Genomic DNA, 16,150 nt, shown 5'->3' with positions numbered 1-16,150 from the left:
CATTCCCTTGGGCTCTGTCGCTGTCCCAGAGAGCAGAGCTCAGCGCTGCCTCTCTGCTCCCTGTGAGGAGCTGCAGCCGCCATGAGGCCTCCCCTCAGCTCCTCTGTTCTGCGCTGAGCAAACCCAGGGACCTCAGAAGCACCTTATATGTCTTCCTCTCTAGACCCTTTACCGTCTTTGTAGCCCTCTCGGGTAAACAGTTCTCACCTCATTAAAGATAATCTGTTAAATTAATTTTTGGTAGCTTCAACGATGAACTTTATTCCTGTTTCTAAAACATTTGTCTCGTGTCTGAGACTCTGACCTCAGCAGAAGTTCCAAAGAGGAAGCCTGTAGCCATGTTCTTTTTACAAAAACAGTGCACTTTTTGTGTTTCAGTCTCTGGCATCAACTTATTTTTGTGTTCATAAATAATTTATATACAACTTAGAGTCTCTTTATAATACATACTGGAAAGAAAAGTTCTCTCTTAGAAAAAGAATTCAAAAGGTAATACACCTTGAAAAGATGAATGATTTAATGTATGGAGCATAGTCAGTATTGGGGAGAACTGAAGAGTTCATTAAATTTTCATCTATTACATTTGACAGAAGTATCTCTGTGAATTTTCCGGTAAGACGTATGTAATCTATATAGTACTATATAATCTGTAAGTACTATGAAATGCACTTTTACCTCCAAATGACTATAAACTAAGCACTTGCGATAGTGAAACTGTGCGTGGAAGTTGTCCATTTTTCCTAAAAAATTGATTGCTTGACTTGTGTGATTAGGATAACAAACCCACTGATGTACTTGAAGCTCAGCTAGAGTTCTTGTAATTTTCAGATGTGCTAGTTGTAGTCACTCTGAGTTATAAGCTATTTTTGGTTTTATCCTTTCTCAAGCATCGAGTTAAACTGAGTCAAGTCTTTGCTTGAGTTAATGACATCCAGGAGTATGTATGTGCAGTATGGAATTTGGACGTTCACAATGGTGTGCATTTCCTGGAAAAAGTAATGACATCAGTCAAAATGATGTAGCTAGGAAGTTGTAATTTTGAGTCTTCCTGCTGTCGTGTGGTAATTCTTTTTCGGTCTAACATCAGTCCTTGATTTCCTGACATCCTGAAAAACAGAATCTTCCTGAAGCTACTGTAGAGGGAATGCTAAGAATTTTTACCACGGACCCAGGATTTTTAAGCCCACTTCACTGCAGTATACTACAGACTTGATTTTTCAGGTAACTTCCCATTGGCAGATTTTGCAAGTACCATCATTTGTGTTTCTCCCACATCGCGTGAGCTTTCTTCATGGTGTGATCTGGCAGCACTTGAAATTGATACGCTGACTTGTCGCCTCAGTATTTTCAGTACAGTCCTTTTGTATCCTTTGCATGCAAAGAAATAGATGAAAGGATCCAGACAGCAATTAAAATTCATCAGAAACACAGTATAATGGAGTGACTTCTGGAAAATTTGATTTTCATTGCATAAGGGTTGATACTGAAGCTTCTTAATCATGTGTTGTATGATTGCAACATGATAAGGGGTAAAGCAGATGATGAACACTATAATTACAAATAGGATTGTATTGATAGCTTTTTTGTTTATCCCTGATTTTTCAGTCAGTGGATTTTCCTTGGCTGTTTGAAAAAGTTTGCAGCTAATTTGAGAATAACAAAATAGTATAATTCCAAGGGGAATAAGATATCCTACTAAACAGGCAGCAAGAAGTATAAATGGTAAATGGGCTATTTTTTCAAAGTTTGGATATTCCATACATGTAGTCCTTCCATTTTCTTCATGTGTCATGGGCTGTATAAGCAATGGGAAAGTTTGGCTGAATACAAGAAACCAGATAAATACACAAATGCCCTTGGCGTATTTAATCCTTCTAATCTTGTATCGGAATGGATGGACGACAGCAAAAAATCTGTCAATACTCAAACATGTCATGAAGTTCACACCTGCATAAGTGTTAATGTAAAATAAGAGAGCAGTTATTCGACATAATGCTTCTCCGAATGGCCAGTGGAATCCCAGCGCATAGTAGGCTATCCTTGTGGGCAGGGCAATACAGAACAGTAGATCTGAGAGGACAAGATTTGTTGAATAGAGGGTAGTAGAGTTTATCTTCTTTCTGTTTTTAAAAATGACGGTGAGGGCAATTGTGTTTCCAAGTACTCCAAGAATTAAGATGAGGCCGTAGAACACAGATAGGAGTATCCTTGCTGTATCTTTATGTTCATACAAGTCACAGGTAGAACTGTTTGTCTCAGAAGTTGTGAAAATGTCCATTTCTGCAACTGATGTTTCTGCAGGAAGCTCAGTGGACCTTACATGAAAAAAACAAAAGAGGACATTTTGTAATAAATGTAGATAAACTACTTCTGCATAACAGTGGCCAACCTATATCAGAAAAAGCAAGATTCTAAAAAACTGAAATGAAACTTCAGTATGGTGAAATACTTTTTCAAGCCTGCTTCCAAAAACAAACAAACAAGAAGATGACTTTCCCTGGCTTTTATATTTTGATCGCAGTCCCTTCTCTACCAAAAAAAAAAAAAAAAAAGTCAGACAACCAGACAATGGGCAAAATAATATACCAGAGATGTCATGTACTTGGAAGTGAAGTTAACAGACGATCAGGAGGTAGACAGCTAGTGAAACCAATCTGAGAGGAAAAAGGAGTCTGAAGAAGTCATGTGATAAATGATTATATGATACGAAAATAAAACTTTATCATGTATTACAGTTAATTTTTAGGCAGTTTTTTGCTTCTAAGGATTCACTTTACAATGGTTTAAATTGTTTGGAGAAACTGATTTTTTTCAGTGTTGTTGCTTATCATACTGGCATTATCATAGAATCACAGAATCCTTAGAGTTGGAAGGGACCTCTGAAGGCCATCTTGCCCAACTCCCCTGCAATGAACAGGGACACCACAGCTAGATCAGGTTGCCCAGGGCCTGATCCAGCCTTGCCTTGAAAGTCTCCAGGGACAGGGCATCCACCACATCTCTAGGCAGCCTCTTCCAGTGCCTCACCACCCTCACTGTAAAAGACTTTTTCCTTATATCTAACCTAATTCTGCCCTCTTTAAGCTTGATGCCATTTCCCCTCGTTCTATTACCACAGACCCTGCTAAAGAGTCTGCCCCCTTCTTTCCCATAGCTCCCCTTTAGATACTGAAAGGCCACTATCAGGTCACCTCACCGCCTTCTCTTCTCCATCCGGAACAGCCCCAACTCTTTCCACCCGAAAATTATGATTATTATAACTATATGATTATGATTATAATCACAGAGTCATAGAATCATAGAATCTTTAGAGTTGGAAAAGACCTCTAAGATCATCAAGTCCAACTGTCAGTCCATCCCCACCATGCCCGCTAACCCATGTCCTCCAGTGCCACATCTCCACATTTCTTGAACGCTTCCCAGGGATGGTGACTCCACCACTTCCCTGGGCAGCCTGTTCCAATGCTTGAATAATAATAATTCAGCCTATTTGATACTAGTGCTAAGAACTGACTTTTGAAATCTAATTCAGATATTGTTCATATACATAAATTCCTAAGACTACTACTTTAGTCTCTTTTTAGTGGTGCTGCAAAGGAGATATAACCTATCTAAAGTATTTCACATACATTGTAATTTAGCAGATTTTAGGAATTGTTTCATCTGCGTAGTCAGAAGTTACATGGAAGATCTGCAAAGTGGCAGTGACTTGGGGAACTTAAAATATAAAAAAAAAAGATTTAGCAGAATTTTAGAAGTGGAAAGGACCCTGTCCTGCTGATATTGTTTCCAGTGCAGAATGCTTTTAGGTGTGTTGTTACACCTAACAGGTGCACAGCACGAGCGTAATTGTCAGAAAGGATGGGGGCATCTGATGTTACTCCTTCGGCAGCTGTTCTGCAAAATATTACCTAAAGTCTGAAGAATTTAGCTAACAAATCAAAGCGAGAAATCTGTTGTTGATTAGTACCATCCTTAAGGTACCTGTCATTTTCATGGTATTCCTTCTTAGTTGTTCTTCACTGAAACAGTCACCTACATATTTGATCACAGCAAGTTGTTGAAGAAAAGGCATGTTTCCCACTCTTTTGTCTGTGAAGAGTGATTGTGTCTTTCAGTTCTTGCTGGTGAGACTGCTTGTGAAAAGAAGTGAGATGATATTATTTCCTGCACCCTCCAGATAACCTTCAGGAAAACTTCCATTAGCCAACTGGGCACGTTGGAGTCTTAGACTTTCTTGTGTGCGTTCATACCCTGATGTAAGAAGGTGATTGCCAGAGAATATTCTTGTATAAGTCTCTTAGCACTGCTGAGAGCACCATAACTTCAGACTTATGTGATGCTCTATTTATGTACTTAAAAAGAAAAAAAAACAAACCCTTAAAAAATTATGTGTAGTCTTGGCATGCTCTCAGCAATCACACTAGCTAGTCCTTTTCAAAATCTTCAGGCTGCTTGTGTTGTTATGACTGTAATGGAGAGAGGTGGCTACATTTCTAAAGATAGTAAATATTAATGCTAGTTTTGATATCAGACATCTTTTCCAACTGGATGACTCATAAAAACTGTCAGCTTGTTTATCTGCACTTACATGGGTTAAAATAGGAGTCATGATTGCTTCTACTGTAGTGCAGAATATTATCTGGAGATAAAAGCTGTTTAAACTGAATTTTAAATCCATCTGATATCTTTATAATTAAAGTATCTGGATTATTTCGGAAGGATCTGCCTTTCAACAATCAATATTTACAAACAGCTACAATCTTCTGTACCTTAAAGAAGACTTTCTGTTAAATACCTCTGCATTTTTTTGGGTTTCAAGCTATACCTTTTATGAAGCATTCATTACCTTTTTATTAGCTTGTGGAAGCATTAAAAGGTTAGTATCTTCTTTCACGTTTTGATGAGATTGTCCTATTTATTTCAGGTTGTTCATAATTAATTTACCTGCAATGCTTTTTGAATTATACAGTTTGATCAGACTTTGGCTTAGGTTGGCAGGGGCATGCAAGGTTCTCTGAAAAGAGTAAACCTGCGGATAGTGGGTGATGGATTTCAAATTCCTGATCTTTATATTACTATAGACTCAGTGTATTAAGATACCTGTGTAAGTTACATTACATGTAGTTTAGGAAGAAATGTAGCATCCGTATACTCTGTCATACTTGAACAGGCTGTAGGATAGACAGGTGAGAGATTTCTGACTGATAAACGTGCAGCGTTCTGATTCTTTAACATCTCCGGGAAGTATGTAGCACTTCAAGAAATGTGAACACTGCTTTCAGGGTTTGAAGTCAAATCTGAACTGGGAGTATTGTGGCTTGAGTAGAGAAATTGAATTGCTGGTTATCAGCTCTGTGGCTGCTGTGCAGATTTAAGAAAATCTGGAATGCCTAAGAGTGTCTCTTCCCTTACAGGGGCACGTAGCATGGTTTGGTTTACTGAGGCGTCAACAGGCTGCTTTTTGTAGAAAGTAATTTGGGTTTGTGTAGGCATCTGGATAAGAGTCAATGAGTTATTTCAGTTTGTTCTGTTTGTCTTATTTGAATGCTTCTGATTACTTGCTCAGATTCCCAGCATGACATCTATTTTCTACCCCTGTTTCCCTTGATATTTAGGTAAAATCATTTCTTACACAACTTTTCCTTGTATATGTTTAAGGTTTATGATAAACTGTTTTATCGCAGTGGCTAACATTCACAACATCATTTTATTTCCTGTTCTCTGTAAAGTTGTGGTAGTTTTTGTTCATAAACAGTGTTACATATCTGTCACATCCATTCTTTTGTCTATCAGTGTTTGTATGGTTTAGGCAAAATTCTGTCATTTCAGTGATTTCTTTTTTTTGACATCAACAGGAGAATTTTATAAAACCTTATCCACTTTAGTGCTATCAGGTAGGATCATCTACTTTAATGTTCATCTAGAACATTAGTTCTAATGTCCCTTTCTAGTTTTAAGTTCATCTAGAACTTACTGTTGCTTAAAGTAGGATGTTCGCTCTTGCATGGAAACATGGCTTTGTTGAAAAGGAGTTGTAGCCAGGAGAGTGCTCGTGTCCATTCCTGGTGCATGGGCACACACAGGGAGCAGCCGTCTCAGGCAGTTCTTCCTTCTCTTTACCCTCTGACACAAGGCCAGCAGAGCTACATTCCTGGTTCCTAGTGAAGTTCTCTAGTTCCGCAATGGGACAAACTGGCTGCAAGCAGATGAGAAGAGCGCTGGAGAACCATGGCTAATGTACCTCCCAGATGCACGCATTGGTGCTCCTTAAAGGAGGATGTCAGCAGGCTCTTCTGCTAGCTGTGGGAGTCAGCCCTGGGTAGGGGCTCTGTCTGATCTTCTGCTGTCCCCAGAGTATTTTGCTTGTTAATGTAGGGTATGCATTTTACAGTGCTCTAGATGAGTAATAGTATTCTGTTTTTATATAGGTATGTACAGACGTTTTTGAGCTGTCACCATAATGTCTAGGTGCTACATTTCCTGAACGTATTTAATATTTCTTAAAAGCACTTGAGATTCTATATCCCGTCTTGGAGCTCAAGCGGATGATACAGTGCTGCCTTGTGAAAATTGAATGTATATCAGCTGAGCTTCTTTGTACATCTGAGCTCTCACTGTTGTTAGATGAACTCTGCTGATGTCAGAGAGTTTTTCAGCTTTTCTTGTCAATCTTGAACAGGGCTGCACTTAAAACAGTTTCTTCATAAAGAGTGTCTGGCCTATTAAGTGAAACAAAGTTATTTTGAGTCTTACGTTTTCTGTCAAGTCAATATTTCTTGGCAGCAATCCTTTGTGATCAATCTATTATACTTACAGAACATATGCCATCTTCCACAGAATATAAAAAACAGAATATAAAAAAACAAAGTAGCTCCAGTTTGGGTGGTACTTGTGTTTTTAGATTCTTAGAGCAAAACTGGAAAATGTTACCTCCTTATTGCTGCAAACTTCACTCCTGCTGAACAGTGCATTGACTTGATTCTTAGAGATGTTACTGTAGTAGCTTCTGAGAACATAAATCAATTTACTTTTATCAATTTAATAATTTTATAAGATATTGCCTCTTTTTTTTCTTTTTCTTTTTCTTTTTTTGCATGGGGTACATAATTTTAAGGCATTAAGTATTTAAAATTCTTGTCTCTGTATCAGTATTGTAGAGAAGGTTGTTTGGGTTTGTACTCTTTTTTCTGAGTCTGTGGATATGCAGTATTCATTGACACTGATAAAGTTCTAGTGCAGAAGGACCACTTACTCATTGATTACGCAAGAGGTCGATGTTAACGTTCTAGTTATTTGCGTATAGATCCCACTAGCTATTCATTTAAGGTATATTTTCCACAAGGGTGTTTGGTCTTGGTTTGGAGGACTGGAGAGAAGGAGAACTAGCCCTTTGTACTGTAGTAGTGTTTAGTCAACCTCCCTCTTAAGTTGTGGTTGTCTCTTATTTAAATTTCTCCAAAAGCAGCTTGCAGTTGCTGTTTTTGTTGAGCCTTTCCTCTTAGAATAAAGACCGCTTTAATAGCCCCTGCCCACCTCCAGGAGTGTTTATACAGTCTCACTGTTTTGACAATTCAAGGTGAGCTTCTCAAATGTCTCACAGTAAGGCAGAATAGTCTTGTGACCTCTGCTCCCGCTCCAGTTTAGTTCCAGTAAGGGAGAATGGGGTTCCGGGTGGCTCTCACCTTTCACAAAACATGCTCACCACTGTGACCTCACTTTTTCGGCTCAGTGGACTAGGTGTCCAAGGCAGAGTTGGGCAGCATTGTACTGAGAGCTTATGATATGATCTGCCTGCGATCCTGAGTGCTTCCAGATTCACTGGGTCCTGGGGTAACTGCAGTCTATGGCATGGCCCTTGTTCTCTGCTTCTACCTGGGAGGAACATGCACCTGGGAGAGTGTAAAGTTAATATTATGCCCAGGCTTCCAACCAGTGCCATTTGTTCCTTGGTGCTCTGTCACTTGCCATTTTGCAGTTTTAGCACTGCATTTGCTTTCTGATCATGGGTGGAAAATTGTTGAAATACACCCACTCAGTAGTGGGTTTTTCTTTCACCAGTGGCTTAATGAGATTTGTTAGATAGCTTGCTTTTAACCTGTTCTATGTGGTTGATGGCTATTTTATAGCAATAATAACCACTCAGGAAAAAAGAACAGGTTGTGCTCCTTATAAAATCTCAAATGTGCTACATCTGTGCAGGTGCCTTTATCAGATAGATACATAATCTCATCAAAGAAGGAAATTGTTCTTTGAGATTGTTTTTTTGTGAAAACATTTGACTGGCATTATTTGTTTGTTTTATGTTTATAGCACAGCATGCAAGGGCCCAGCTCAGAGTAGATTCCCCACTGTGTGGGCTGTGGCTCTAGCCTGGAAGCACATCACCCCAAGCCTGGCTTCCTTCAGATGTTTATCTGTGATGGCCCTTATACATATAACTATGTACATTATACATATGTACCATATACATATTAACTATGGAAATGGTAAACCTAAGCTCTGAGCCAACAACTGTAGTGTTGCAAATGTAGATTACACAGTTAATTATGTGCAAGCAGTGATACAAAGCTCTCTCTGTGAGCTAAATGAGTTTTCTCCTTGCTTTCATCTCCTACTTTTGGTAGAGGAGCACCATCTGTGGGGCTTTTCTTGTTTGCTTGTTTGTTCTTGGTTTTTTTTTTGCACTGTGAGAAATATTATAAAAGACTTTAACTATATGTTGTAATCTAACGTGGGACTCGTCTGTCTCTTTAATAATTTTTACTCTTTGAGGTAAATCCCTGGTACATCTATCCAATATCTAGTGTAAGAAGGATACCAATTACATTCTTATTAGGACATGGCAGATCATTAGCAAGATTTATCCTTGCTCTACACATAGCATGATTTAATCACCTTGAGATGGATGAACATTATTTTTTTAACAAACTGTATTGGGGAATAACATTTTGGGGTATGTATAAATGATTTAGGAGAAATGGCTCGGGAATAGACTTCTATTTCCTTGCAATGCCTAACATGAGGACTTTACTGAGCTTTACAGTACTCTGTAGATCAAAACTGTTTAAGCTTTAGAGAGCTTAAAAACAGTGGAAGATGGGAAATATGCAATGCTGTGGTAGTGTGTTTAATTTTTTTCCTTAATTTCTAAAATTGTTTTCTTTTGACCAGTAATATTTTCTGCCTGAACTTCTAATTTACCATACTTGTGATCCTCATTGCATTATGTGTTTTATGTATTTGAGAAATGAGTTTTTTCCAACTGTGTTACGTATATTAAAAAGTATGCATGCCAAGTTACAGAGCAGAATGCTTTGTTAATATGGAGATACATTTATCTGAGGAAGCTGCATTTTTCTAGGCTTGGGACTACACGTGGCTTAATAAAAGCTGAGGCAGGAGACAGGCGTTTCCTAAAGCTTCCTGTTTCTTTCTAGTGCTGTAATTCTCATATTCTTTTAGTACATTATTTTCAAAGCTGTTGAGTTTCATGTCTAAACTTACGAGTAAGCCTGATGACCGAATCCTCAGGTCACTAGTCGTGGCTGATTTTGGTGAGATAGTTCCAGTCTAGTACTTTTTCTTAGAATAAATCCAGATTTGTTGGAATACTAAAGCAAAACTTGTAAACCACACTACAGAGAATCCAAAGCGTGCATTGCATGAATTAAATTCTCTTAATGATGAGTAGGAAAACTTAAAATATTCTTTAAGTGAATTCTGTAACAGAATTTTTGGATGCATGCTGTATAGGATCTTTATGGTTCAGCTTTTATCTATTATTACTTGCTTTACCAAATTGCATTACAATTGCATTTTGTATTCTAAAATAATAACAGTTACACTAAAATAAGTGAAATGGAAATGAAGAAGTTGAGTTGAAATGCTACATAAATAGTTAAAGGAAAAGTAGAAGACGTGTATGTGGCTAGCTCGTATCTGTTGGATCTTTCTTTCCAAATATGATAGCTATGAAAAGTGCAAGAATTATCTGACCTAAATCATATTGACCAAAAATGCATGTTAATGTTTAGAGCAATGCTGGTGCTGAGAAGATTAACCTCCCTTCAATTTACTTGCTCAAGTCTACTCAATGTGAAAAGGAGAGGGTCTGAAATATACCAAATAAATAAAAGAAAAACCTGAGGCACCAACAGTTACGCTCCTGCAAGTAGAAGGGGAAAAAAATGGTCTAATAAGATACAAATAAAGACTTTGTATCTTAGAAACTAGAAAAATGCACAGCTTGAATATATATATATTTCCTGAAGAAGTGATACGGAACCTGTACAGGTGCTGGCTTTAATTAATTTTATGGATTAAAACTTTATAACTTTAGCTTAAATTTATTATTCATTGCATGTATACATGCTCCTCAGTCTTCGAACAGAAAGGGATGAGACTTGATCTGTTAAAGATGAATGGCCAGCTAAGTTTTCAGTCCCCTTGTCTCTAATCAGGAGGAGCCACAGAAATCTCACATCTCTTCTGTTCTGTGCTCAAGGGCATGCATGCATCTCTATTTTTTTTCTGGTAAATTGTTGCTTTTTTAACAGCCTATCTAGTTTTACCGGTATAACATGAAAAAATGTCATATTCAACAAGAGGTATATAAAAATCAAAAGGCTTATAATATTTATTTAGTTTTGTGGCATGAAGATCAGTAACAAGGGGAAAGATATTTGGGGACTGTGATTCAGAAAAAGGGTGCCTTCTGAAAACTTTGAAAGAAATGGTAGAAGAGGAATTAGCTCATAAGGTTTTGGATTCTTAAAATACTCTGCGGCAATATTCAGACATGGGAAGAGCGACTGAGGAGCTCTCGAGCTGAGGATAGAGACGAAAAGCACAAATGAATGAGCAAGCTGTGGATTCATTACAATAGCACAGATTTGTTTTAAGGTTCTGTCCTAATATTAAAGTATTCTGCAGGGTTCAGCGAATGACTTAAGAACTTCAGGGTCCCACTTACTACTTCAACAGCAGTTCTTTTGCATTAGTATAATTTAAATTGCTTATACTAAACAAAACCCTGAGATAATATAGTATCAAACATTTCTTTCTGATTGTCAAAATAATTGGAAATATTCTTATAAGAAATTGGTATTATAAGAAAGCATTAGAAATATCTTGATGTTATGGATTACCTGTCTTTAAATGAAAATTAATGAGAAGCATATTAAGATAGCAGTATGGAATATGGCAGAATTTGCTCTACAAGATTTGTTTCTCCTGCCACATGAAAATGCTCAGTATAATGCAAAAAGAAATCGTCTTTCTGGAATTGTTTGCTGGTGTGAAAAAAAAGAATAAAAAAATATATTTTCTGTACTTACATATCTGCAGCTTCTTAGTTCCTGTGAGCAGTTAGTTGAGGGCATTAGCAGGATAGCCTGACTGTGAAAGTTTACCCTTGCACATTGTTTTCAAGAGTGATTACGTGAGTCCCTTTTGTGGGAGGGGTAGATTTTTTTCATGTGCTTCAAAAAAAACGTGTTTGTATGCTGGTCTTGATTTGCTGGCTACTGTCATATGGGATGTGAAAGTGTCTATTTTTAATTCTTTTACAATTAGTCTGTTCAAAGAGTGTAATTAGGAGCACCTCCCCTCCTCCCCCTGACCCACAAGTTGCGCATTACTGTCTGTCATAGAAGGGACTTTACCCAGAAGTTTACTTGACCAACAAAAAAATCCTGAGTGAAAAACCTTGTTTGTGTGACATCTGCATTAACAAAAAGCTTACATTTAGTCTGGAATAGAGTCGTGTGATCAGTACACACTTTCACGCTGGTCACTACAGATAAGATCTGATACAGCCAAGGAAAACCTCAAACTTGAAACATATTATATCTCTATTAAAAGAAGGCATAAATTTAGTTTGGGGTAAAGAGTTGGTTCATCCATCAGTACACACTTTCAAATGGACCCCTCCTGATCAGATCTGACACAGCACAAAAATGTCAAACTTCAGACATATTGATAGGCTCTGTAAAAACAGACATCTCAACAGCCCACGCACATCCCCAGCACTGGTTTAGTATCGTAATGATGAGGCTTTACAGAAATGCCCTTTGAAAATAGATGAGGGAGTTCAAGGACTGGAGTGGTTCTAGAGATGAGTGAGGCTGTGTGCCTGAGTAACTTGATTGCATTTTGAGCAAGATTACAGATAATCATGGTAGTAATACACAGGCAAGGCAAACCCGTTAAAATAAGTAAGCAGCTTTTAAAACACAGGTCTGATTCTGACAAAAAAAATATTGATGCATATAGATGGGAATGGGGAGAGGAATGGAATGCCAAATTGTGAGGTAATCTGTTGGTACCTGGAAGGACGTTGTTTCTGGATGCAGAGCCTTGATCTGTCAGTGAAATGTGTGTTTGCTAAGACAACTGAGATAGATGAGAGATAGGTGGAAAACCCTGCCATTTGCTGTTAGAGGCAGTGGCTGGGAGTTACCTGGGATTTTCCCCACAAACTCATACTGATCATTCGTGACTGCAAAGGATGGTTTGTGTTTCAAGTGGCCTCATTTAGCGTCGTGAGTCTCAAAAATGAGCAAGTGGGCATCGTGATGCTGGTGTTGGTGGCTCCAGCCAGTGCAGAGATGGAATGCTGCTTTGGGAAGGCTTGGCTGCGCTCATAGCACAACTGCTGCTGATTCTGCCATGCTAGAGGTGTGCAATGATCAGATCTCGAGTAACATATCTGTCTCATCAGGAAGTCTTAAATAATTGCAGATTCAGTGACAAACTTAAACCCACCTTGTCTTATGGGAAGTGTTCTTGCTATAGCAAAATGAAATAGAGCCTTGCTAGATGCTTCTATGCATACTTGGAACATTTTTAGTTGGCACTAGAATGTGATTTTCAGTGCTGAACCCCCACTGCAGACGTGACTTGGTTCTCCTTAGATGCCAGGGAGCTGAACTGCTTCATCAAGTGTTTCCAGCTCCTCAGTTGTTGTGGGGCACTTCTCTTCCAAAACCAGGTTCAGGAAGTCTTTCAGAGAACTTACTGGGCCTATTGTAGACTTTCTCCTTGTTTTTCAATTATTTTAAATATTTAGCTTCATCACAGTGTAGAATCTCTTTAAATGAAGTAGTGAGAATTAATTACTATTTCAAGAAAAACTACATAGGGAACTTGCGCCATACGTCATAAAGTAATACCACAATGTGGTTCTCTGTCCAGCAGCAACAAATTGTGGTAGAAGTGAGAAATTTCTTGAGACATGCAGTAGTCTTTGCTCAAGGGCTGACATTAATAACTCAGCTTCACATTAAGGGAAATGTTTATCTCCAAATAGCTTTTGCATTATAAAAATAATACCAATATGTGCTTCCTGCTTTGATCAGATAAAATTAAATACTACCTTTTTTTGGTTAAGATGCATTACTAGATTGTGCCCATGGAGCCACACATGTGCGTTAGCCACCAGTTCAGCTTTATACGATGTTAACTGCTTGAGCAGAATGGCACAGATTGCATCCTTCCACTCTATTCAACTGTCCCAGAGTGGGAAGATTTACACCAAAAAACGGCACGTGTCAAAAAGTGTGGTTTGTTTGTTTTTGCCATTGAAATGCACAAGTTTACAGTTTTGCTTTTGGCATGCAAGGAGAGTAACATCTAAATTAATACACTAATATGTTACTTGCAGAGATAGTTACATTAAAGCAATGCAGTTAATATTTTGACTGCTGTGTTATGATGCCTATGATAATTTATTTTTCTGTCTGCTTGCTTAGTCTGTGCTCTGTTTGAGCAGTTTACAAAAGATTAGAAAACTACAATACAATAGATCTAGAAAAAAAACTACAATTACAGTAGATCTAGAAAACTAGATTTAGCTTTACAGTTCTGTATCTAGATAGCTAGTATACAAGATAAGAAATGACTTCTGAAATTACACAAGCTGTTTATGGATCAACCAAAAAATGAACCCAGCCAGCCTGAGTCCCAGTTCAGTTTCTTTACTGGAAAACTGCCTTTCCTTCCAAAATTAACTCCCTTTTTTTACAGGAGAGTTCAGGTGTCTCAATGTGCAACTGAATCCTGTCCTTTTGCGGGCAAACATTATTTCTCAAGTGACTTGAGTTTGAGGAACAGCAAGTGATGACTCCTCAGTGAGTCACGGTCTTACTCTTTGTCTGCTCTCCAGAGGCCAAATAAAATGTGTTAGGCTAAACTGGATAAAGAACTTCCAGTTAAACACCCAAGCCAAATGAACTTGTGATACTAAAAATTTCTGTATAGCTGTTTGACCATACTTCTTCAACAGAATAGCCATCTGAACCCCTTTGGTGTTTTCTCGTGCCTTCATATGTCTTCTGCCTACCTCCAGTTTCTGTGCCAGACTTGGTCAAGCATGGAATTCACTGGCAGAGCCTGCCTTTTAGGGTGCAGGCTCCTCTTGCTTGCTGAACTCAAACTTTGGTTAATGCGATCGGTCATGAAAGCAGAGCTGCCTGGTAAGCTGTCACTACCGATCACTTGCTGCAGATGTCTGATGCAAAGCAGCAACTGTGAGTGGGTAGGCAGAGATAGCTGACTCTGTAACACCTAGTTGACATTAACAGGGCTAATAGTTATTGCTGTGATACTATCCTCAGCTGGGATGCATGGTTTGGCCAGCTGTTCTCATACCTCTCGGTTTCATTGGTGTTGCCCCAAACTGGTTGGTTTTGGCCTTCATGTGATTGGCAGTGTCTAATCATATTAAAGAAAGAACAGGGACCGTGATTATTTTTTTTAATCCTTACAGTACTATAAGCTGAATAAGTCTTTGGTGTTCTGCAAAAATTGCTTGCATGAGGGCTGCATATTGAGAAAGCCTAATTGAAAAATTTTTATGTTACGTATTGTAGCAGACTGGTAGTATAGAAACAGTCACTTACCCTAGGTCAGCCAGCAGATACTAACAGGGGTTGCAGAATGGTTTTGTGAAAGAGTAGCAGATATTATCTTAAGCTTTGCACGACAGAGGTTGAGGGGAGATATCATTAACTGATGTTTGTAGAAAGTGATAAAGGACAATGGTAACATCTCATTAATGATAAATAAAACTGAAATTAGAAGAAAGTCTCTAGCCGGGAGAAGGGGAAAGTTCTTGATTAATCATCTTGCTGATGGTAAGGGAGAGAAAAGAAAGTGATACTGGTTTACAATGGAACCAAGCAGCTCATGGAATAAATTGTTGCATTGTCTTTAAAAACTAAACCTTTCATAGGAGCAGTAGATATCTGCATTCTGTTGGTTCATTGTTCACATATTAGTGAACCCAAAGTTGCAGTTATTCTGCCGAGATATCCATGGAGAGCTGGAAACTCTCTTTTCCCCTCAAGATGCACAACTTCACTTAAGGTTTTTATTTGGCTGTCTTGTTTGGGATATTTTTTTTTCCTACATTTTCCTGCACTCCTACAAAATATTGGCAGTCAGATGCAGCATTGCGTAATGTACCCTACTGTTTTTGCTCATATGTGGCAGAAGGGTTGGGTGCAATGGATGGTGCTTGTCATCCTGGGCTCCATCAGCGAGAGGATCGCAGCCATCAAGGGCTGTCGTATGGCAGGGAGCTACCCAATTTTAAGAGATGACATCAAGAAAGTTTAACATTTCCAGATTAAAGGCTGCCACTTTATGCATAGTTTGGCAGTGTCTGGACAGCCTGTAAGAATATAGAGCACTGAATAAACTTGGTAACTTGAGTTTCTGATAAAGCACACTGTTTGTACTCTCTCTGTATTATGTGCTGCTGCTTTTAAAGCTGATATTTTCAGTCCCCAAAAAAACTATGCGGTTGTGGGTTTGTCGGGCTAATGTTTTTATAAAGAACTTAAATAATGTGAACTAAAGAAAAATACGCTACCGCAGTTAGTAAATGTAGTGAGTCATTCTGAATAAAATAACAAGTTGTTTCTGCAAATTTTGGTCCCACAGAACTTCCATTGACAACAGCAGATATTTTTGCAGAAGTAACATGTAGCTAGCTACCCGTTTGTTCTTATGGTTTAGAACCATTGTTTCCTATATTTTGTACATATACTTACTAATATTAAATGTTTTAATCTGCTTTTAATATTCACCCTTTAAAACTCTGAGTAACCTGTTTTTTCTCAATGGTGAATGCTTATCCTCGAGT

The 16,150-nt window shown here is 38.3% G+C and overlaps 2 protein-coding genes across 3 annotated transcripts in view; one reads left to right on the top strand and one right to left on the bottom strand.

Annotated features, from left to right (window-relative positions):
* The window catches only part of UBAC2 (UBA domain containing 2), a 92,742-nt gene that overhangs the window by 41,925 nt on the left and 34,667 nt on the right, over positions 1–16,150 (top strand). The window lies entirely within an intron of this gene.
* LOC110407893 (G-protein coupled receptor 183-like) lies at positions 500–11,465 on the bottom strand. Its single transcript, XM_021416098.1, has 2 exons — positions 11,340–11,465; positions 500–2,315 (listed from the first exon to the last, which is right to left on the bottom strand). Coding segments are annotated over exons 1-2 (1,116 nt in total). The 5' UTR covers positions 11,342–11,465; the 3' UTR covers positions 500–1,201.

This window comes from Numida meleagris, chromosome 1 (genome assembly GCF_002078875.1).
Source record: "Numida meleagris isolate 19003 breed g44 Domestic line chromosome 1, NumMel1.0, whole genome shotgun sequence".
NCBI classification, from domain to species: domain Eukaryota; kingdom Metazoa; phylum Chordata; class Aves; order Galliformes; family Numididae; genus Numida; species Numida meleagris.
Note: the sequence above shows the minus strand (reverse complement) of the source record. Positions and strands in the feature narration are given on the sequence as shown.